The sequence below is a fragment of the Lithobates pipiens genome, unplaced genomic scaffold (genome assembly GCF_037356315.1).
Source record: "Lithobates pipiens isolate NorthernLeopardFrog02 unplaced genomic scaffold, aLitPip1_a1.2 Scaffold_8, whole genome shotgun sequence".
In the NCBI taxonomy this organism is placed as follows: domain Eukaryota; kingdom Metazoa; phylum Chordata; class Amphibia; order Anura; family Ranidae; genus Lithobates; species Lithobates pipiens.
The window spans coordinates 412,926,667-412,951,697 of NW_027507903.1; the positions used below are offsets into that span (position 1 = coordinate 412,926,667).

Sequence of the window (25,031 nt, forward strand, 5' to 3'; positions counted from 1 at the left end):
AGACACCAGTCCATCCTGAGTGAGTGTCTACAATTGTCCCTATCCCTGTACATTGCACACCCACATCGGTCCCTACCCTCAAGGAGCCCACAATCCAAGGCCCCCATTCATATACTAGGGCCAAATAACCTACCTGCATGTCTTTGGATTGTGGGAGGAAACTGGAGTACCCAGAGGAAACCCACGCAGGCTCGGGGAAAACATGCAAACTCCAGGCAGGTAGTGTCATGGTTGGGATTTGAACCAGCGACCCTTTTTACTGCTAGGTGAGAATGCTAACTACTACACCACTGTGCTGCCCATCTACACCACTGTGCTGCACATAATATATATACTGGACTGACAGCTCATAGCTCTTAGCGCTTGAGAACTTGGTGTGTATTTTCCTATCTGATTTGTGCCTAGTATGTATGTACAAATTGGCTATATTGGCACATATGTTATCACATTCTAAGTGGCGGGTTCCAAGCGTGAGCAAATAGCGAAGACCTGGCAAACCCGTCCTATAAAAAAAAACTTCCAGGAAAATTCTATGGAAAAAGGCTTTCAATTGTGTTGTGCATGATGTGTGTATGATAGACCTGTACTGATATAAGTGAAAATTGGTTCTGATGGACATACCATAAGGTGCGTTTTCCTTCAAAAATGAAAATATAGTTTGGGTAGACCTTATTCTGGTCCTAGTTCTCTGATTGCCACAAAGGGAAAACGCGACAGGCAGTACATTTTTGAATATGAATTGAGGAGTGCCTGGCACAAAAGTTCAATGCACCTAGAAATAGCTTAGGACTATTTATAAACTATTTTCGCTCACTAATTTTTCAGAGTCATACTGTGAATCTTGCTTAACTTTGAGTAACTTAAGATTAACATTGCAGGCGTATTTTGTGATCTGCGTTGGTGGAACATTGAATCAATTTACTTGTTTCCTTGAATCTCCTGGTATTTCTCTGGTATTCTGTCAACCTCACTCAGTGGGCTGAATGAAAAAAAACATCTCACAGCTCAGTTCATAGCCGCTGTACTAACTATGAGATGTTAGTACATAGATCTCCCCTGCATTCTATTGTAATCCGACGGGGGGGGGGGACCTTTTTCCGTCATGCCCCTTTGAATGACGACTTTTATTGCACCAGCTGCAGTACACACGGGCCGAATGTCAGCCAGTTTCTATTGAGTCGGCCTATGCCGCCCGACATTTGGCTCATGTGTACTGGGCGTAAGGCCCGATAGATAATACAGGTTTTTTTTATTCATCCAGCAGGCTGAATTAAAAAACTGACTTGATTCCCCCATCCACACACTTGATGTGGATGGGAGAATCCTCTTGTTTTATCTTTGTTTTCTGACAGTGGGGCGACTCCCCCATCTTCAGAATACACTGATCAGTGTTGCAGGCTATAGCCTGCAGTACTGATCAAGCAGGGAGGGTCCAACAGGATGGTTGCACAGAAGTCAATCAGTATATTGACTTCTGTACAACCTTCCTGCCTATACATAGACCAAAATTCAGCTGTCCCTGCTGAACCGGACAAATTTCAATCCATGTACTGTATGGCCATCCTAAAGGGGTTGTAAAGTCAGAAGATTTTCATCTTAATGCATTTTATGCATTAAGATAACAAGCCTTCTATGTGCAGCAGCCCCCTTCGGCCCCCCTAATACTTACCGGAGCCCCTTCTCTGTCCAGCTATGCCCACGAGTATCTGGGCCATCCAGGACTCTCCCTCCTGATTGACTGAGACACAGCAATGGCCCCATTGGCTGCTTGCTGTGGGGACCCCTAACAGAAGGGAGGGGCCAGGATCACAAAAGAGGGACCCGAAAAGAGGAGGATCTGGGCTGCTCTGTGCAAATCCACTACAACAGAGCAGGTTATTTAAAAAAAAAAAAAAAAAAACAAGACTATACAATCACTTTTACTGTAATTATTTTGTTGTAGAATATTGGGAACAACCAGTGAATCCTTATGCATCCCGAACAAAACACATTTTGAACTATCTATCTTGATAAAATAAAATAAAACACAACTGAATGTTATCTTGTCTCACAATACCTATTTGAGCAAATGCCAGGAGATTGCAGTCCTGAAAATACAGTTTTCCTTCCCTGAGGGCCAGTATTATTCTCAAAATCTCTACTAAAAAATACAAGGAGTTTACTGAGCAAAGGGCAAATAAGAAAAAGCTATATTCATTGGATATAATTGTATGCAAACACAGAGGCATCCCAACAACCCTTTACACTGTATTTACATGTTTATACTTATCTTCACTAATAGGCACTAAAAGCTACCAACTGTACCCAATTTTCCAAGGGCAATTCAAGGCCTTGGCAGCAAGTCCCTTTCTATTGATCATGAAATCCCTGCTCTTTGATTTTTGTGTTCATTTCTTACTATGTGTTCATGTTTTTTAGCCTTTTTAAGTTAACTTTGTTTCAAAGACATCTATTAAATCAGATTGAAACTTTATTATGATAGGGACAGATCGTGTGCATTATGAAAGGGACAGGTTGTGATTTAGTTTAGTATAATAGGGAGAATGTGAGCTAGGAGCTCTGATCTAGGAGCAAAGCACATCAAAGGACTTTTTTCTTTGATATAAATACACCTGTGTTTGAAGATGTCTGCAGATGCCTTAGCAGCCACCAGGCAATAAATTTGAATTGGCAAAAGGTTATGATCTCTGTACAGCTCTCAGTGGACTAAAGGAGTAGGGAGAAAAAAATGAGGTTATATTTGGAAACTTGATTTACTAGGGTATTTTTTTTCTTTTGCTAACAAAGCAATATTTGTAACCCGATTGGTTTCTTTGTGAAACAGCGCATTTTACTCTACTACACTTTAAAAAAATAATAAAAAATTTAATGTGTATTTCACGTTTCAGTCCATTTGGAAAAGCTTGCTCAAGGTTCACATTCAGGTGTGGTGGGAATAAGACATTTTGTCTAATTTTTTTTTCCCAGTTCAGGTTGGGAGATTTCCCTCACTCTGAGGTCAAATGGATAGGATCAGTCAAGGAACCCCCTCTCAGAGACACAGACTGTAACAAAAATTGGCAGGTTATAGCACCCCCTTTTCCATATACTTTAAAATGCAAAATCACTGGAGCTAAACAACTATTGACACAGTGTAGGGGTGCTGGTTTGGTTAACGATTTCAATCTTGACCCCCTTATTACCCAAATTTTTGTTTTTAGTGCCTATATCAGTTTAAAAGCAGCAGGTTGCTATAAAGCAATGCTGATCCTTGCCCTATGTCAGCAGTACAAAGTACCACCAAAAGTAGGAATGCCCATAGACCAATAGTGGTCAAGCTACAAATTATGGGAAGTCCCAACTGTGTCTCTTTATATCACCAAGGGGCAACACCTAATATTCAGTATTTGTTATGCCCTGTACACACAGTTGGACATTCCGACCACAAAATCCATAGGATTTTGTCCAAAACTGGTGTTGCATACACACCGTCAGAAAATTTTAGATCCTGCTCTCAAATTTTTTCCGTCGGAATTTCCAACGGAAAAAGCCCACACACGATCGGATTTTCCGACAATATAATCCAATCTGACCTTTTCCGACCATGTGTACAGGACATTATGCTACAACCCAGGTAGCAAGCAGTTGAGCTGCAAGTTTGAAAATGACTTGCTAGGCTATTGCTAGACTTGCCAGGCGTCACACTTGTGTTGCGCAATTACAGCAAGTCCACATTGCATGACTCCAGATAACTTTCTTTACAAACATTTTGCAAGTCTGCTGCAAGTTCTGGTTCAGTTATGTTGTGCGATGGTCATCCCACCACAGGGGTCACTGTGACTTGCAGAGCTCTTGCTGTAGACTTACCACTGCAACTTTCTTCTTAGTAGAGACTTGCCACAAAAATTTGCTACAAATTGGAAAAGTGTCAACTAGAACTTGTGCTTCAAGTGCTCTGCAAGTATGCAACTTGCCAGTGAAAATGTGCTGCAAGTTAACAGACTTACAATTCAACACTGCCACAAATTTGTGGCAAGTTATCCTTGCTGTCTGGGAAAGGACTGTCAGAGTCTTCAGAAATACTACATGGTCATAGCCACCGATATGCTATCGGTGGAGATTTCAGACATGCTGTAGAAGACACTCGGACTTCTGGGGACATGTTACAGGAGACTGCTAGAGGTCACTGCCCCTTTACAAATCAATGAACTCAATCCCACTAGAAGACTGCTTAGGATTGAAGGCAACAAAACAAGCAACAAAAGGCCAAAGATGAACCTTGGGTTTCAAGTTGGGCACAAGTTCCATAGACCTATTTATTTCAAAACAAGCAACCAAAGGCCAAAGGTGAACCTTGGGCTGCAAGTTGGGCACAAGGTCCATAGACCTATTTATTTCTTAGTTTCTATTACCTGACAGCTATAATTCTTCATGCATTTTCTGATTATCTTTTATACAGACCTTTCCTGCAACACATCAGATTTTCATTATAACCAAGCCACCTGCAAATCATCTCCATTCAAATGTAATTAAGGATGAGTGTATGCAAATTGGTCTCATGCAGAGATATGCTAAAAATCTTGCCAGTTGGGGGTCACTAAGAGACTGTAGCTGGGAAAACACTATTCTAAGCAAAATTCAAAGAACAGTCTCTGGGGAAGAACACATAGGTTATGTGTATGATTTCATTGTTCTGTCCTGCTTTGTTTTTATAGATAAAGCTTCCTAATACTGACTGGTCACCGCAGAAGACACAGAAACCAAGCCTCAAAAGGTATATTTATTCAGTGCTATTGTCATTTGCCTTTTAATAAAAGACAATGCATTCTCTGGCAATGTATGAATAATGCATAATAATTACACATGGAATGCTATGATTAATAATGATTGTACTATTAAATGTTTTTCAAAGGTTGTTACAATACCTGCTAATAGCTGTGAGAGAAGAACAGAATACAGGGCTGAATTGAGCAATCCCTTCTCTCACGAGATACAGAATAGAGAGCTTCATGAATTGTGACATGCCTACTTACTTATTTTATCTATTTTTAAGCAGTCATTAATAAAGAACTTACCAAGGATTTATCTTGGAGGAGTGCTCTTCCTATTTATTCTGTGTGCCTTGTCTAAGAATGTTAAAAGCCAAAACTCTTTTCTTTAATTTTGGTTAGAGTAGGAAATTCTTAAAACCCCTCTTGATTTTTGTGTACAGATAACAGGAAGTGAGAAGAAATACCTCTAAATTGAGGTAGGTCCTCTATTAGACAGTTGTCACAGGAAAAAGTGTCTTCATTGGAAAATTTCTATTGTGTTCCAGTTCTGGTGGCAACTCAAAATTGTGAACTCACCTTCATCCTTATTCCTGCTGACAGCAGTCTAAAGGACAAATATAATTAATAATATAATTAATACCAGAAAGCATTAAAAACCTGACAGGGGTTCTAAATATTTTCCACTATATCCAAAACAAAAAAAGTTTTGCCTTTAGATATTCTTTGAGTCACATCATGTTTTGAAGAAGGATGGTGGGCAAGGTGGGCACTGTGTTTCATTCTTTTAAAGCAGAACTATAAGCAATGTGAGAGATCAGTATGAAATGACAAGGGTACCAGGCAGGTATCACAATCTTTTCAGTTCAGCTTGAGGACACCAAGACCAACATGTCAGTTCCTTTAAAAAATTTCACACTTACAAAAAATCCTCCCTAGGAGGGTCCATCAAACATTTTCAGAATTTCCAGTTTCCTGACTTAGTTTCAAATGTTTGTTGGCTAATGCAACACCAACTGTGTGTGGAGCATTCTCAAATTGGCATCAACAGCACTTTTCTAACCGAGAGCCCAACCTTTGTAAAGCCCCTGTGGTTTCTTATCAAGGATCAAAACCTGCAGTTGACGGGTTCCTAGGAAATCTACCCACTGTTTCCCCATCACAGACAGTCCAGAGCCATATTGAGATAAAAATCTGTTTTGCCTTTCATGTTAAAAAAAAAAAAAAGACACAATCTGAGCACAACATACACTCTGCTCCTTACATACCCATACCTCCCAACTTTTTGAGAAGGGAATGAGGGAACACCTATCAGCAAAAGTATGCAGGCATAGGACACACCCTTTGTCACATCCCCTTAAAGGAGAATTTTACAAAAAACAAGATTGGTTAAACCCACAAGTGTTTTTTTTACCACTTACTATTCCATTATATTGGCTTTTGGAATTTACAAATGCAGCAATTTAGAAATCGGATGAAAGGTTTAGCACTGGAAAACACTTTTTGATAGATAAAAAGTGCACTTTATATGGATCTATATAGATCAGACCAAAATGAGGGACAAATGAGGAGGAATGAGGGACAGAGGGACATTGCTCCAAATCAGGGACAGGCCCTCAAAATCAGGGACAGTTGGGAGCTATGCATACGCCTTATCTATATATGTTTACTAATTAAAAAATGTAAATATGCTTTTAATTAGTACCACAGTTTCATAGGAGATATTTTTCTAATTTTATAATTTTCTGCATAGCAGCACAAAGGCTGGGAGAGGAAGGGGCAATATTGTAAGCCAATCAGACTCTACTCTAATGCATAACAGTGTTTGATGACCTTGTTCATGAGCTGTTGCTTTTCAGTTATCCAGTCACAAGCTAAGACAGGTCCATGAACAAGCTGTATTGTTTTAAATGAGGTCTCAGTTCATGGACCTGGCTGTACTGTGCTGGTAGGTGTGAGTGAATGAACTGAGCTGATAACCTTTGGCAAGTAAAACAGTATGTTAGTAAAAAGCAGAGGTAAACACTAGAAAATGAAAATATGTTAGCAGGTAGGATCTTTTGGTAGAAGAGGATTTATCATTCATTATCATTAGGCATGACCTAATTCTGCCCTAATATTTCAACTGTGCATTTATGCTCTTGCTTATAGTTCTGCTTTAATGGTAAAGGCTTTGCTGTATTTCTAAAGAATGACAACAAATGCCTGCCTAGCATCCTTCTAAAAGTAACATTTAATGGTTTTGTTTGAATATGTATTTTTTATGTTGAGGTCCAAGTTATTAAATATTGCATATGAGTATTTTTCCATATTTATTACATGCAGCCAGCAGATGTCAACAGTTTGCAATTCTGCTAAGCAGGGGTGTAAGTACAGGTCATTGGGCCCCACAGCAAAATATTGATGCGTGTATCTCCAATATGTTATTCACAACTACTTCCAGACAGTGTTATGAAATGGGCTGTAGAGATTGTGTACAGTGGTAACTTCATTCTATCCTGGAGGAAATCTGTTCCTGAACATGAATTCAAGTATGTGATATGGGAACAGTGTTGCTGGGTTTTTGTTTTTTTAAGTGCCACACTGACTTACTTTTTTATGACCTATGAACTCTGAACATTATATACTCCTGACCCCTGCACTCTGTGAGTTGCTTACTCCTGACTCCTGCACTCTGCAAGCTACTTTTTCCTGATCCCTGCATTCTGTGAATTATTTACTCCTGGCCCCCGGAACTCTGTGTGATACACACTCTCAACCCAAAGTAGACTCAGCTCAGGTGTTATTATTACACGAATTAAGTTTTTTGACGCTAAATCTGGCAGTCCATGTACGACCAAATTTAGGTCATGTCAGAAAGTTAATAAGAAGATATTGGGTATGCAGTGCAGCTGCCAACCACTTGGGATGAAATGGATGAATAGAAAACCAGAAAAACACAATAGCAATCAAGTTGATGTATTCAAACAAGTTCATTTATTGAATGCTCTAAAAAATTAAGTCTAAAAACACACGACTGTCAGTATAATGAATAAATAAAAGCAACTGGAAATTGTCGTGATGACACACAAATCATTGTGTGAATTGAGGCACTTTAACATAAATTGTACATGATACCGCTAGATGATACAGGGTTAACATCATGAGTTGACTCCAAGTTCTAATCTCCAATATATGATCCTATAGCCCAAAGTATAAGGAAGGATATGATGCTCAAGATGGGCTAAGCTCCTGGTAATTGCTCTAATTGCAATGTGTTCCTTCACGCTATATGCTGCAAGATGTGGGTATGTGAAACTCACTGTGGCAGGCTGAGCAGGTTGGCTACAGGGGCTATGGCGGCATCCCGCAGAGAGCCCTCGGGGGTACAGGTGCAGCCGCTGAGAACGCTAAGCACTCATGCTGAAAGCCAAAATCAATCAGAACCAGGGAACCCGGAAGAGCAGAGGTTGTCTCAGATGTGGCTGGGAATATGGGCAGGGAGGCCTGTTCCCCATACCACCAGACCTACCAAAGACAAAAACGAGCTAGCGGACTATTACGGTACGCATTGAAAAGTCAATACAATTTATTAGACCAGGATTAAAATACAAAGTTTATTTATGTAGTAAAACCATTTGACAATTCACAAGCTGGTACAGGTGGTAACGTGTTTCTACTAGTTTTGCTCTAGATGAGCTTCTTCAGGAAATACATACGTCTGTAAAGAGGTATAGATTTGCATAGTAAGATAAAAAAAGAGATCTATTAACGTACAAAACAAGAATAGGGGGGAAAGATTAACAACAGAATATACATCTATGGTTCTTACCCCACTCGCTGTACCACCGCAATGCCCAGAGGACCCCGGGAGAGTCTCCCCCGGCGACTGGGGGGGAGTTAGGATAGGCAGATCGGTATCTAGGTAGGGAATAGTAATGCTGAGTCAGATGTGGCTGGATCGTAAAGCTTGTTGTTGCCGTAGTGACCATTGCTCACATGTTTTGTGCGCACGTGCCTTCTCAAAGTGACGGACGCTCACTGCAACACAGATTATAAAGGCACCTCTATGAACATGGGAAGGGAACAGCAAAAGACTATGAGGTTAACCCCTTGTGCATAAAATGAGCATATGGAAGTATACATGGTCAGCAAATGTACATTCGCCCTAAACATAAAAACTGAAAATGAGATAAGAATAAAAATAAAAATAAGAATAAAAAATAAATAAAAATAAATATAAAAATTATTCTTATTCTTATCGTTATTTCTTATAATCTCAGCCAAATCTCAGAGACAACCTCCGTTCTTCTGGGTTCCCTGGTTCCGATTGATTTTGGCTTTTGGCATGAGTGCTTAGTGTTCTCAGCGGCTGCACCTGGACCACCGAGGGCTCTCCGTGGGACGCCGCCATAGCCCCAGTAGCCAACCTGCTCAGCCTGCCACAGTGAGTTTCCGCATCTCTCAGCATATAGCGTGACGGAACCCATTGCAGTTAGAGCAATTACCAGGAGCTTAGCCCATCTTGAGCATCATATCCTGCCTTATATTTTGGGCTATTGGATCATATATTCGAGATTAGAACTTGGAGTCAACTCATGATGTTAATTTATGTTAAAGTGCCTCAATTCACACAATGATTTGTGTGTCATCATGACAATTTCCGGTTACTTTTATTTATTCGTTATACTGACGGTCGTGTGTTTTTAGACTTAATTTTTTAGAGCATTCAATAAATGAACTTGTTTGAATACATCAACTTGAACAATTTTTGTATTGGTTACATTTGAGCGCTGCTATTGTGTTTTTCAGGTGTTAATATAACTATACTCTTAAATCTCTTCCTATGTGCAAACAGTTTCATGCAGTGTGCTGCATGTAACACTATTAGCCCATGCCCCCTACTCAGCTTATTGTCTCACCCCAATTCTCAGGCCCACTGATTTTCAAAAGTTCCCAGATTTGCCTTGTTATATATAAAAGGAGTGGAACTTAGTGATGCAGAAGTTGAAGCTTCAAGTGACCTTTCCAGAATATGGTAACATTTCAAATATTGGACAATAGAGCTAAATCTTACAACCACTTATGGCATAAAATGATGCTTCTGTCCAGTTGTTAAGTGTTGCATTAACGTTTGTGTGATGATCACTTTAACTACTTGTCCAGAACCGTAATCTTTTTCCAAAGGCTGTCAAAAGAGCTCTTCATTTAAAATGTTAAAGCCCAACTTTTGTCAATAGTTTTAGTACTGGATAGAGCAGGGAAAGGTTGAAACCCCTGACTGGGTCCCTATTGGAGAAATTTCCCTTTTAAAGGGTGTTACACAGAAAAGGAAGTGAGTGCAAATCTCCTTAAAGTGGAGGTCCAGCTGTAAAAAAAAAAAATTCAGCAGCTACAAACACTGTAGCTGCTGACTTTTAATAAGCACACTTGCCAGTCCAGGGTGCCCGCGATGTCGGCCGCCCGAGGCCGATATGTCCATCGCCGCCATTCGAACTAAGGGAAACAGGCAGTGGAGCCTTGGGGCTTTACTGCCTGTTTCCTACTGCGCATGCACTTTGTGAATGGCCGGCTGTGTTCTGGGACACAGTTCCCAAAACACATTCCCCAGAAGACAATGCGAGGAGGAGAAGGATGAAGATCACCGCAAAGGAGGAAGTGGCAGATTAGGACAATCTGCCTAGCAACAGCCATTTCTGGTAAGTAAAAAAAAATTTTTTCTGATTTTTAGGAGCATTTTTATGTCATTTTTTTTTTTTTAGGGTGGACCCTCGCTTTAATGTGAGATCTCCACTTTCTTCCTGTTTACTATTGCTGGTCCTGAGAACAAAATTATCCCTTTTACTGTTATAAAGTTTCCGGTCAAATATATACAAAGTTTAGGGGATTTTGCACTGGGTGTAAAGGGTCATTATGTAAAATATGGTCATATTTCGATACATGGGGACCAAAGGTGTTACCCACAGCAGTCTGAACAAATAAATGACAGGGTATGGCTTTATGTGTGTATACACAGCTCTGAGTGTAAACGTGCATACACACATAGATGAATGCATGCGTTTGGAGCTGTGTATATATCTTTGTACAGCTGTATTATGTAATGCATTTGTACCGGCATCTGTATGCAACATGTGACTCTGGGGCACCAAAATATGGCCTTATTTTATGTTATGTGTCCTAACACACCTATGTGCATGAGTCTTGCATGCATGAGCTGAACAACTGAAGAAATGGAGGTTTAGCTGTTCTTGGGCCCATGTGATTGGCTCATGTGACTGGGCATCCTCTCCAAACATTATTTCTTTTGCTTTCATAAAAGTGTGTGGAGGCTGGTAATTTGAACGAAAACTATGTGAGTTGCTTTGATTTGGCTTTGCCATGATATACCATTGATGATATTTTTTGCTCTTAGAGTTGGCTTATGATCCACAAGTGTGATTTCATGCTTTAAGCCATATTAAGCGTCAAAATGAATAGGCTGTAACTTATCTCATCTAATGAAAATGTAATGCATGCTGCATTTTTTTGCTGCACAGCAAATCACAAATTATATCTTGCATTGATATTCATTGTGGTGTGTTGTAGCACAGTTGTGTTGTGGGGAGGTGTATTAGGATGCCATTTAAAATTAAAGGCACCACAATCCACCATGTATGGCGTGTAACCGTAAGCTGCGGTAATGTGATGTTGCAAAGTGCTTGTATGAATGAGTCTTTTAACTTGGAGAAAGCTACCTTCTTTAAATGTGTTTTAAAGATTACGCTATTATAGGAAGTGTGCATGGGCCCATACAAGGGATACAAAGTGGGGGGGTGGGGGTGGGGGTTGGAGTCACTCCTCTGAATAATTTAGCTGTGTGACCTGAACTTTATCTATTCAGTTTTAGCCAAGCAGTTAATAGTAGCCTGGTATTCTTGTGAAAAGGAGCCCAGTGTGCCATCTGCTGGCTGCAAATAAAATTGAAATTTTTATATGCAATATTTCATATTTATCTGAGTAAAAATAATTACAGTTTTTTTGATAAATAAAAATACAAAACACTATAAATTTAATTTAATTAGCATACATTACAGTATCAGCAGCAATATGAAATATATTAATTGTAAATTGGGGACAGAATATAAATATCTTTTTTTTGTTCTTGATCTCCAGTTCACAGAGTCTTGAAGATCTTGGAACTCGAAAAGGTGTGAAAAAAGATCATGACAGACTACGTTCACTAGTTACCCCAACTGGTCTGTATACACACATTGCCCCTTTCCAGTGGTCTTAGACCAGTTCAGACAATTTCCCACACTTATCCCTCTGTGTATATCCCACCTCCTATAGTCTGGAATGGTCATGTGGCTGATGGCTGGAAACTCAAGCTATATTGATGCAGAGTAGAACTACAGGAAATATGAGATTATTCCTGAAATATTAAACATTATCTATGAGTACATGTCTAGAAAAGTGAAATATCCAGGGGTCAACAGGGAGCCATACTCAAATCTTACATCCAAATCTGGTAATGACAATTTAAAAAAAATCCCTCATCCCAATATGTGAGCTGCCAATACTGACCTCCTTCTGGAAATGCACATGATCTGACTGTCATGCTGATGTACACTATAGAATCGTTGATCCAGGACAGGCATGCAGCAAGTTGAGACAAAATTCCTAATTTGCATACCCTCTGGATAAGTGATAAAAAAATATTGATGCTGCTAAAGTAGCATGAAAGCCAGGTAACTAGCTTGTTCAAAGGAAGTTTGCAATGGCATTAAATATTTATCCCACATTGCAAAAGTATCCTCCCCCTTGGCTTTTTATCTATTTTGTTACATTACAGCCTTTAGTTCAATATTTTGTTAATCTGAATTATATGTGATGGATCAGAACACAATAGTCAAAGTTGGTGAAGTAAAATTAGAAAAATATATACATAAAACAATTTTTCAGAAATAAAAAAATGATAATTGACATGTGCGTATGTATTCACCCCCTCTGTTATGAAGCCGATAAAAAGCTCTGGTGCAAGCAGTTACCTTCAGAAGTCACATAATTAGTAAAATGATGTTCACCTGCGTGCAATCTAAGTTTCACATGATCTGTCATTACTTATACAGACCTTTTTTAAAGGCCCCTGAGGCTGCAACACCTAAGCAAGAGGCACCACTAACCAAACACTGCCATGAAGACCAATAAACTCTCCAAACATGTAAGGGACAATGTTGTTGAGAAGTACAAGTCAGGGTTAGGATATAAAAAAAAATCCAAATCTTTGATGATCCCTAGGAGCACCATCAAATCTATCATAACCGAATGGAAAGAACATGGCACAACAGCAAAACTGCCAAGAGACAGCCACACACCAAAACTCAAGGACCGGGCAAGGGGTGGCATTAATCAGAGAGGCAGCACAGAGACCTAAGGTTACACTGGAGGAGCTGCAGAGTTCCACAACAGAGACTGGAGTATCTGTACATAGGATGACAATAAAGTGTACGCTCCATAGAGTTGGGCTATATGGCAGAGTGGCCAGAAGAAAGCCATTACTTTCATCAAAAAACAAAATGGCTCGTTTTGAGTTTGCGAAAGGCATGTGGGAGATTCCCAAAATGTATGGAGGAAGGTGCTCTGATCTGATGAGACCAAAATTTAACTTTTTGGCCATCAAAGAAAACACTATGTCTGGCGCAAACTCAACACATCACATCACCCAAAGAACACCATCCTCACAGTGAAACATGGTGGTGGCAGCATCATGCTGTGGGGATGTTTTTCAGCAGTCGGGACTGGGAAACTGGTCAGAGTTGAGGGAAAGATGGATGGTGCTAAATACAGGGATATTATTGAGCAAAACCTGTACCACTCTGTGTGTGAAGTGAGGCAAGGACGGAGGTTCACCTTCCAGCAGGACAGGGACCCCAAACACACTGCTAAAGCAACACTTGAGTGGTTTAAGGGGAAACATGTAAATGTGTTGGAATGGCCTAGTCAAAGCCCAGACCTCAATCCAATAGAAAATCTGTGGTCAGACTTAAGGATTGCTGTTCACAAGCGCAAACCATCCAACTTGAAGGCACTGGAGCAGTTTTGCAAGGAGGAATGGGCATAAATCTCAGTGGTAAGATGTGGCAAGCTCATAGAGACTTATCCAAAGTGACTTGAAGCTGTGATGGCCGCAAAAGGGGCCTCTACAAAGTATTGACTTTAGGGGGTGAATAGTTATGCACATTTACGTTTTCTGTTATTTTGTCCTATTTGTTGTTTGCTTCACAATAAAAAAAAAACATCTTCAAAGTCGTGGGCATATTCTGTAAATTAAATGATGTAAATCCTCAAACAATCCATGTTAATTCAAGGTTGTGAGGCAACAAAACATGAAAAATGCCAAGGATGAATACTTTTGCAAGGCAAAAAAACAAAAAAAACAAAATGCATTTATTCTTTTTTGTCCCCTTCCCCTGACCTCACCTAACCCACATTCCCCCTCCTCGTACTTACCTATACCTCAATCTGACAGTCACGGTTCCACCATTTGCTCACATCCTTACTGTTCTGGCCATGCTACACATTATTACCCCATAGACTTCTTTAGGTCCCAAAGCAGGAAGGTTAGAAGATGCTCTTAAGCCCCGTACACACGAGAGGACTTATGTCCGACAGACTTCCGAAGGAGTTCCGTCGGAGTTCTGCTGGAATTCCGACGGAGTTCTGACAGACTGTTCGGCTGAGCGGACTTGGCCACACACAATCACACTAAACTCCGACGGATTCGAACGTGATGACGTACGACTGGATTCGAATAAGGAAGTTCATAGCCAGTAGCCAATAGCTGCCCTAGCGTCGGTTTTAGTCCGTCGGAATAGCATACACACGAGCGAATTTTTCGAAGGGACCGGGTCCGGCGGAGTTCCTTCGGAAAAATTTGAAGCATGTTCCATATTCTAAAGTCCTTCGGACTTTGGCGAGTCAAAAGTCCGTTGCAGCCCACACACGATCGAATAGTCTGACGGACTCAGTCCGTCGGACTTTGGATGTTGAAAAGTCCGCTCGTGTGTACGGGGCTTTAGAGAGGTCTCTGTGGCTGTAATGTGCAGGCATGGCCAGGATAGTGACGACTTGTGGAGATGGAGGTAAATAAAGAGCAGAACTGCGACTGTTGGATTGATGTAAGTATGTATCTCTGGAGGTTGAGGATGGGTAAGGTTAGATCAGGGAAAGGGGGCAAAAATGATCAGTGCACAATTTTATTATAATATATTTAAAAAAAGCTAATAAAGGGTCTGAAGGATATTAGTTATGAAGAAATGTTGCGAGCACTGAACTTATTCTCTCTGGAGAAGTGACGGTTGAGAGGGGATATGATTTCAATATATATAAATACCATACTGGTGACCCCGCAATAGAGATACAACTTTTTTGCGGAAGGGAGTTTAATAAGACTCGTGGCCACTTCAAATTAGAAGAAAATAGGTTTAACCTTAAACTACATAGAGGGTTCTTTACTGTAAGAGCGGCAAGGATGTGGAATTCCCTTCCACAGGCGGTGGTCTCAGTGGGAGGCATCGATAGTTTCAAGAAACTATTAGATAAGCACATACAAGGATATATAATGTAATACTGAGATATAATCACACACATAGGTTGGACTTGATGGAATTGTGTCTTTTTTCAACCTCACCTACTATGTAACTATGTAACTATATTTTATATTATATTTTTAAATAACACATGTAAAGTGCATTCGATTCAACTGGAAAACAGGTTAAAGTTCTGCTCCAACCAAAATGATTTTGTTTTGGATAGAATAAGAAAGGATTAGAGCCTCTGACAGTTTTTACTGATATTTGTGTCCCTGTTGGAGAAAAAAAACACTAAACTTGAGCCTTCCTACCTAGTAGTTAGTAGGGATGAACTGAACACCCTCCGGTTCAGTTTGCAGCAGAACATGCGAATGGACTGAAAGTTTGCACAAACATTCAAACACCGTTAAAGTCTATGGGACCCATGCATGAAAAATCAAAAGTGCGAATTTTAAAGGCTAATATGTAAGTTATTGTCCTAAAAAGTGTTTGGGGGCCCGGGTCCTGCCCCAGTGGACATGTATCAATGCAAAAAAAAGTTTTAAAAACGTCAGTTTTTTCAGGAGCAGTGATTTCAATAATGCTTAAAGTGAAAAAATAAAAGTGAAATATTCCTTTAAATATCGTATCTGGGGGGTGACTATAGTATGCCTGTAAAGTGACAGGTGTTTTCCGTGTTTAGAACAGTCCCTGCACAAAATGAAATAAAGGACTAAAAGTCATTTAAAACTGCTTGTGGCTGTAATGTTGGGTCCCAGCAATATGGATGAAAATTATTTAGAAGAACGGCATGGGTACCTCCCCCAGGTCATTACCAGGCCCTTTGGGTCTTGTATGAATATTAAGGGGAACCCCGCACCCAAATTAAAAAAAGAAAAGGCGTCGGGTCCCCAGGCCCTATATACTATGAACAGTAGTATACAGGCAGTCCAAACAAGACAGGGACTGTAAGTTTGTTCTTAAGCTGAATCTGTTAGTAATTTGGAACAGGTACATTTTGTAAGTGTTGCTCCAGCCAAAAAATCTATTTTTAAGCTTTTTGGATAACATAGGGAAGGGTTATCATCCCTGTAACATTTGTTTTGCTGTCTGTGCCCCTGTTTAGAAGATTTCACCTCACTTTTGAAAATTTGGGGTTATTAGGGAAACAAGGATTGGTGATAAAGCATCAGTGGATATATCTAAAAACTTCTGCGCTCTATGGGAAGAATGGAAAATAACTAATAGAAAAAAGCAGCAATCACTAAATGAGTTGTCTCTCACTACTGGAAAAATAAATTTAAAAGTTGCGATGCGCTAATTTCAAACCATAAAATAATCGTAGTAAACCACAAATATACAATTAAAAATACAAAGTGCAACTGTGCATAAGTTAATCAAATAATGCTTCTGTGCATGCATAAAAGTGATAGCTAGTGCCTAAACCGTAGAGTGACTATCTGTGCAAATAAACGCAAATTTGTCATAAAGACCAAAATACATACATATATATAGTGTATGAACTTTTTTGCAAAATATATATAATAAAGCAAAGACAAGTTAGGAGTGTACGTTTAAGTGATAACTGGTGTAAGGACCATAAAGTGGCTAAATGTGCAAAAAACGCAAATTTACGCAAAATTATCATATGAAAAAAACATATAAAGAGTGGATATTACTTATAAAAACATATAAAGAGTGGATATTACTTAAAAATGAAAAATACAGGTATCAAACAAATATAAACTGTTCAGTACAAGTGACCAGCGTGATTGGAGATAAAAATGTCCCATACACAGGCAGATCATGCAATTCGGTAAATGCACTAAGTGAGATGTGCAACGTGCTGGGCAATCAATCCATCCGTGATGATCCGTGCAATAAAGTGCAAATAATATGCAATTACCTCACTGCTGTGAGTAAACAGCAATATAAATGATGATCGCCAGGATGATTGCTGGAAACGGCAGAGTAACACAATCTTTTGGGAAACTTCTCTAACTTCCTCGTAAATGGCAAGTAAACTCAAAGGAATAGATTAAAGGAGACCGCCATAGTGTAGTATTTCAAACATCTAAGTTTTATTAAACAAGTTTAAAAACTACTCACAAACGATGCTGGTTTAAGCACATCAGACAAACAGCATTAGAGCAAAACCGGATATGGACGTCACTTCCGGGTTCCTACGCGTTACGTCTTGGAGACTTCAACTGGGATAGTTACACAGGGTACAGGAAGTGACTTATAGGTGTACTGGGCGGGACTACGCCGCCCATTCCAGGAGAAGGGTTACGACAAGTGCGTAATTCAAGAAAAAATATCAGAAGTGGAGAAGATGGACCGCGAACATCTCCTTAAAGATATGAAAACGCAACACAAAGCCAAAAAAGGTGTAGAAGGAGCAATAATTCTGGACTATAATAACCAATACAAAAAAATAGAAAGTATAATCAAAAAACACTGGCACATTCTCTTGAATGATAAAGATTTGCACAAAGTTCTACCTCCTAAACCGAAGTTTATTTATAGACGCGCCCCCAACCTCAGAGACATGCTAGTGAAAAACATACCTGATCCTCCTGTGAATAATTTCACGTTCTTCACTGGGAAAGGTTTCTTCCCTTGTAAAAGATGCCTAGCGTGTACCAGAGCGAGTAAACCTACTAAAGTCTTTGAATTTTTAGCCTCAAGTACCGGTAATACCCACAAGATTAAAGATTTTATCTCCTGTAATACAGTAGGCGCTGTTTATGTTTTAGAGTGCAGTTGCGGTCTGCAGTATGTAGGCCGCACAAAAAGGCCTTTAAAAATTCGATTGAAAGAGCACATACAAAATATACAAAAGGGGTACGATAAGCATAATGTCTCTAAACATTTCGCTACTCACCATAATAGAGACCCCAAGCATTTGAAATTTTGGGGTATTGTCCCCTATGTTAGACACTGGAGGGGAGGGCACAAGGTGAGGACTCTAAGTCAGATAGAGTCCAAATGGATATATACCCTCGATACCTTTGCCCCCAGGGGATTAAATATAGAGTTCGACTTGAACTGTTTTATTAGCGATTTTTAACCCCTTTTAGATATAAATTTTTATGTGCGATTTCATGTTATGGTCCTTTATCTTCTTTCAATATTTTAATTTTCTTATACCTTTTAAAATGATTTATCTACATACCGTCATCTTAATATCATATGTTCTTAAACCTATGCTCCTATAATTTTAGGCTAAACAATTTTATGCGATTTTATGCATTTTTTATAGTTTTAGCTTGCTATGTTTGTATCACATGTCTAATGTGGACGTCACCTCCGTGCCTCCACATTATGTGTGTTTGTAACCTGCTTAGTAACCTCCCTTTGGACTTTATTTTAAATTTGAACACTATTTTAAAATTGAACAATAACTTTAAATTGATTTTAATTACCTTTCCAGTTTTCTAAATACAGCTGTGTATATGTAGCCTTTTATATCTACCGATATAAGATATGGTTCCTTTAGCCATTTTCTACCTTTCTCTGCTGGCCCAATAAGATAGATCGATATCTATTGAGGTTCCCGTGTTTTGTATCTTAGTTTCAATTTTAGCTCTATAATTTTAATGCTCTATATAACATTAAACCACCAAAACATGGCCACTTACATATCTAAATTTGAGCTCCAACAAAATGGCCGCCGGACGTGCTCTATCATTTTACATTAGTTTAATAGCATATAGCACGATCTATGATATAGCACAGTCCGGAGTTATAACTTAATCAGTTCGCCACATTCAGTATAATGTCTGGCCAAACCTCCCCCCGCTCTTCCGTTTGCGCCCCTGTATCTACTGTCTCCGCTGCGCTGTCTAATGCTTTATTTAGATGGGAGGCCACCCATAACATCTAAATCCATTCGGCCCGCCCCCCACTAGCATTACTATGGCTACACAGCGTTGCATTAGCATATCAATGAAATGGGCGGCGTAGTCCCGCCCAGTACACCTATAAGTCACTTCCTGTACCCTGTGTAACTATCCCAGTTGAAGTCTCCAAGACGTAACGCGTAGGAACCCGGAAGTGACGTCCATATCCGGTTTTGCTCTAATGCTGTTTGTCTGATGTGCTTAAACCAGCATCGTTTGTGAGTAGTTTTTAAACTTGTTTAATAAAACTTAGATGTTTGAAATACTACACTATGGCGGTCTCCTTTAATCTATTCCTTTGAGTTTACTTGCCATTTACGAGGAAGTTAGAGAAGTTTCCCAAAAGATTGTGTTACTCTGCCGTTTCCAGCAATCATCCTGGCGATCATCATTTATATTGCTGTTTACTCACAGCAGTGAGGTAATTGCATATTATTTGCACTTTATTGCACGGATCATCACGGATGGATTGATTGCCCAGCACGTTGCACATCTCACTTAGTGCATTTACCGAATTGCATGATCTGCCTGTGTATGGGACATTTTTATCTCCAATCACGCTGGTCACTTGTACTGAACAGTTTATATTTGTTTGATACCTGTATTTTTCATTTTTAAGTAATATCCACTCTTTATATGTTTTTATAAGTAATATCCACTCTTTATATGTTTTTTTCATATGATAATTTTGCGTAAATTTGCGTTTTTTGCACATTTAGCCACTTTATGGTCCTTACACCAGTTATCACTTAAACGTACACTCCTAACTTGTCTTTGCTTTATTATATATATTTTGCAAAAAAGTTCATACACTATATATATGTATGTATTTTGGTCTTTATGACAAATTTGCGTTTATTTGCACAGATAGTCACTCTACGGTTTAGGCACTAGCTATCACTTTTATGCATGCACAGAAGCATTATTTGATTAACTTATGCACAGTTGCACTTTGTATTTTTAATTGTATATTTGTGGTTTACTACGATTATTTTATGGTTTGAAATTAGCGCATCGCAACTTTTAAATTTATTTTTCCAGTAGTGAGAGACAACTCATTTAGTGATTGCTGCTTTTTTCTATTAGTTATTTTCCATTCTTCCCATAGAGCGCAGAAGTTTTTAGATATATATACTAGACGTTTACATAAACTTTTTTACCTTCCGCTGCAAATATGGAGGTCTTCTCTTTTTTAGAAAAGAGACAGATCAATTTAGAAGAAGTATTTAATGCCACTAATATAGAGACCAAATCCAAGAATAATAGTGTTGAGCAACTTACCAAAAAATTGAGATATAATATGGAAAAAAGAGTGAGCTTATGGTGGGACACCACCACCTTTGAACAATACCTAAAGGATGGGCTAGTCCCTAGACGGCTAAGGTGGGATGTACCACCCAATGATGGATTGATGGACCAGGAGTCAATAGATGAATGGTTCAAATTCTTTAATGAAAAGGGATTAGAGTTACTAAAATTCTTGATCAAAAGAAAACAGAGAAAGATTAGGATGGTTGAACAGAATATTGAACAAATCAAAAATGATCTGGAGATACACAAAGATTCTGCTGAATTCCTCACATTGACAACACAGCTTAGTAAAGACCTGATTAAAAAAGACAAAGAAGTCCAAACAAGGAAGAGCAAAAAATATGCCAGAGACATGGGGGATTTTAAAAATGATCAGGTGTTCAGGTGGCAGGGGCAGTTGGGACGAGTAGATCCCATCTCCGCCTACTCAACACCTGAGAGACCTGTAAGAATAGAGTCTATATTACCCCCAACTAACCCCACTGTAATATCTTCTACAAGTGGACAAACAACAAAAAATGTAAAAAATGTATCTAACGAGTCCCCAATGAGGAATAGACCCAATGTGGGACAGAATTATCCCAAACAGTCAACACCTCAATACCCGGAAAAAAGGCCTCCACACAACCCCCATACGCCGAAAAAGGGGTGGAAAAAACCCCACTGGAAAAAAGCCCAGAATAAGAGGGCGAATCAGGATGACCAATGGCATCACCCTTCGTACGAACAGCCTCGAGCCCCCTACTATCCTCCTCAAATAAGGAACCCTGCTCCTTATTACGATCAGAACCGAAGAGAGAGAGATGATTGGGGTCCAGCACAACCCTATTATCGACCCTACGACCACTATTCAGTCCCCACATACAATCATTATGCACCATTAAGGGACTATCGAGAGAATGAAAGGGAAGAAGAGTACTATCAGACCTACTACCCCGATCCAAATACAAATAGGGCTTTTTTAGGCAGAGGCCCGGACCATCACACTCCGAGGGTGAGGGATGTGCAGAGAGACAGAGAACGAAGCCCAAAAAGAAGAGAGGAAGAAGAGCAGGAGCGAGAACTCAAGCGAAAAAGAGAGTAAAAGGAGTAGGTGTTTTTAACTTGAGTGGCATCTCGCTAACAACTGAAGAATTGACAGTATTAGACAAAGGCCTCAAGTTTGCCCCAAAAAAGAACCTGAACAAATTCGAGACTTATGTTAATATTCAGAAGTACATAAGGGGCTTAAATATGAAAAAATATTTTTTAAACAACCCCAGAACCACTTCTGTCCCGCCACCTAATGATATCAAACATAGCACTTTTAGGAATAAATCTACTTTTAACCCGCAAATCAGTAATAACAAATTTGTAGATGTTTTTAAGAAAATTGTTGCAGAAGATTTAAAGGACCTTGACACCAAGAAACATACCGAGCCAAACCATATGAGATGTGGAATGAAACGCCTCAGTGAGCGGAAAGATATAGTGATCCGCCCAGCGGACAAAGGTGGAGGCATTGTAGTTTTGTCCAAAACGCAATACAATGATAATATGGCAAAATTGCTGAGCGACACTAAGACTTACACTATCTTACCAAAAAATCCTATCTTTAGAGGAAAAAAAGAGCTGGAGCTTGTAGTCCATCTGGGCCTAAAAAAAGCTATCTTGACCAAAAAAGAAGCCCAATACCTCATACCAGAAGCAGCAAGAACACCAATTATCTATTATTTACCTAAAATTCACAAGGACAGGACCAACCCCCCACCGAGACCCATAGTAAATGGGATAGATTCCCTTACTTCAAGGATGGGATCCTACATAGATAACTTCCTACAGCCGACAGTACAAAAGACGAAGGCTTATCTCCGTGACACCAAGCATGTTTTACAGATTTTAGATGAGCTCACACAGGACGGACCTTTTATTCTGGTCACGGCAGACGTAACTTCACTCTATACCATAATTCCCCACCATGAAGCATGCGAGGCTGTGAAGTGGGGTCTGAGAAATCACTCTGACCTCATTTGCTTTCAACGAAAGTTTTTAGTTAAATGTCTGGACTTTTGTTTAAAAAATAATTATTTTTGGTTTAATAAAACGTTTTATCACCAAACTACAGGCGTCGCGATGGGGGCCAAATTTGCCCCGAGTGTGGCCGGTTTATTCATGGCTAGATGGGAAGAGAACGTAGTATTTTTAAACCCACCTAAAGAACTAGTGCTTTATAGACGTTATATTGACGATATTTTAATACTTTGGAAAGGGAGTAGTGCCAGTCTTAATCTGTTCCAACAAAAATTAGATGAGAATAATCTAAATATAAAACTTACCTGGAATTCAGATGAGAAGGAGATAGTTTTTTTAGATTTACTAATTGCACAAAGTGGCGGGAGAATAGAAACTAAAACACACTTTAAAAGTGTAGACAAAAACAGCTATCTCCCGCTGACAAGTTGCCATCACCAAAATTGGCTTTTCAATATCCCCAAGGGGCAATTTATGCGCCTACGGAGAAATTGTAGCAAAAAAGAAGTGTTCCTCGAACAAGCGGAATCCATGGGACAAAGATTCCAGGAGAAGGGTTACGACAAGTGCGTAATTCAAGAAAAAATATCAGAAGTGGAGAAGATGGACCGCGAACATCTCCTTAAAGATATGAAAACGCAACACAAAGCCAAAAAAGGTGTAGAAGGAGCAATAATTCTGGACTATAATAACCAATACAAAAAAATAGAAAGTATAATCAAAAAACACTGGCACATTCTCTTGAATGATAAAGATTTGCACAAAGTTCTACCTCCTAAACCGAAGTTTATTTATAGACGCGCCCCCAACCTCAGAGACATGCTAGTGAAAAACATACCTGATCCTCCTGTGAATAATTTCACGTTCTTCACTGGGAAAGGTTTCTTCCCTTGTAAAAGATGCCTAGCGTGTACCAGAGCGAGTAAACCTACTAAAGTCTTTGAATTTTTAGCCTCAAGTACCGGTAATACCCACAAGATTAAAGATTTTATCTCCTGTAATACAGTAGGCGCTGTTTATGTTTTAGAGTGCAGTTGCGGTCTGCAGTATGTAGGCCGCACAAAAAGGCCTTTAAAAATTCGATTGAAAGAGCACATACAAAATATACAAAAGGGGTACGATAAGCATAATGTCTCTAAACATTTCGCTACTCACCATAATAGAGACCCCAAGCATTTGAAATTTTGGGGTATTGTCCCCTATGTTAGACACTGGAGGGGAGGGCACAAGGTGAGGACTCTAAGTCAGATAGAGTCCAAATGGATATATACCCTCGATACCTTTGCCCCCAGGGGATTAAATATAGAGTTCGACTTGAACTGTTTTATTAGCGATTTTTAACCCCTTTTAGATATAAATTTTTATGTGCGATTTCATGTTATGGTCCTTTATCTTCTTTCAATATTTTAATTTTCTTATACCTTTTAAAATGATTTATCTACATACCGTCATCTTAATATCATATGTTCTTAAACCTATGCTCCTATAATTTTAGGCTAAACAATTTTATGCGATTTTATGCATTTTTTATAGTTTTAGCTTGCTATGTTTGTATCACATGTCTAATGTGGACGTCACCTCCGTGCCTCCACATTATGTGTGTTTGTAACCTGCTTAGTAACCTCCCTTTGGACTTTATTTTAAATTTGAACACTATTTTAAAATTGAACAATAACTTTAAATTGATTTTAATTACCTTTCCAGTTTTCTAAATACAGCTGTGTATATGTAGCCTTTTATATCTACCGATATAAGATATGGTTCCTTTAGCCATTTTCTACCTTTCTCTGCTGGCCCAATAAGATAGATCGATATCTATTGAGGTTCCCGTGTTTTGTATCTTAGTTTCAATTTTAGCTCTATAATTTTAATGCTCTATATAACATTAAACCACCAAAACATGGCCACTTACATATCTAAATTTGAGCTCCAACAAAATGGCCGCCGGACGTGCTCTATCATTTTACATTAGTTTAATAGCATATAGCACGATCTATGATATAGCACAGTCCGGAGTTATAACTTAATCAGTTCGCCACATTCAGTATAATGTCTGGCCAAACCTCCCCCCGCTCTTCCGTTTGCGCCCCTGTATCTACTGTCTCCGCTGCGCTGTCTAATGCTTTATTTAGATGGGAGGCCACCCATAACATCTAAATCCATTCGGCCCGCCCCCCACTAGCATTACTATGGCTACACAGCGTTGCATTAGCATATCAATGAAATGGGCGGCGTAGTCCCGCCCAGTACACCTATAAGTCACTTCCTGTACCCTGTGTAACTATCCCAGTTGAAGTCTCCAAGACGTAACGCGTAGGAACCCGGAAGTGACGTCCATATCCGGTTTTGCTCTAATGCTGTTTGTCTGATGTGCTTAAACCAGCATCGTTTGTGAGTAGTTTTTAAACTTGTTTAATAAAACTTAGATGTTTGAAATACTACACTATGGCGGTCTCCTTTAATCTATTCCTTTGAGTTTACTTGCCATTTACGAGGAAGTTAGAGAAGTTTCCCAAAAGATTGTGTTA

At 39.3% G+C, this 25,031-nt stretch overlaps 1 protein-coding gene across 3 annotated transcripts in view; it reads left to right on the plus strand.

Moving 5' to 3' along the window:
- Positions 1–25,031, plus strand: part of LOC143964434 (protocadherin-10-like) — a 154,244-nt gene that overhangs the window by 76,012 nt on the left and 53,201 nt on the right. Inside the window, exons 2-3 of one of the 3 annotated variants that reach the window (XM_077474158.1) lie at positions 4,695–4,753; positions 11,880–11,962. In XM_077474158.1, the coding sequence (XP_077330284.1) occupies positions 4,695–4,753; positions 11,880–11,962 (142 nt within the window). The remainder of the gene's footprint in view (positions 1–4,694; positions 4,754–11,879; positions 11,963–25,031) is intronic. The other 2 variants (XM_077474159.1, XM_077474160.1) reach the window with 2 other exon arrangements.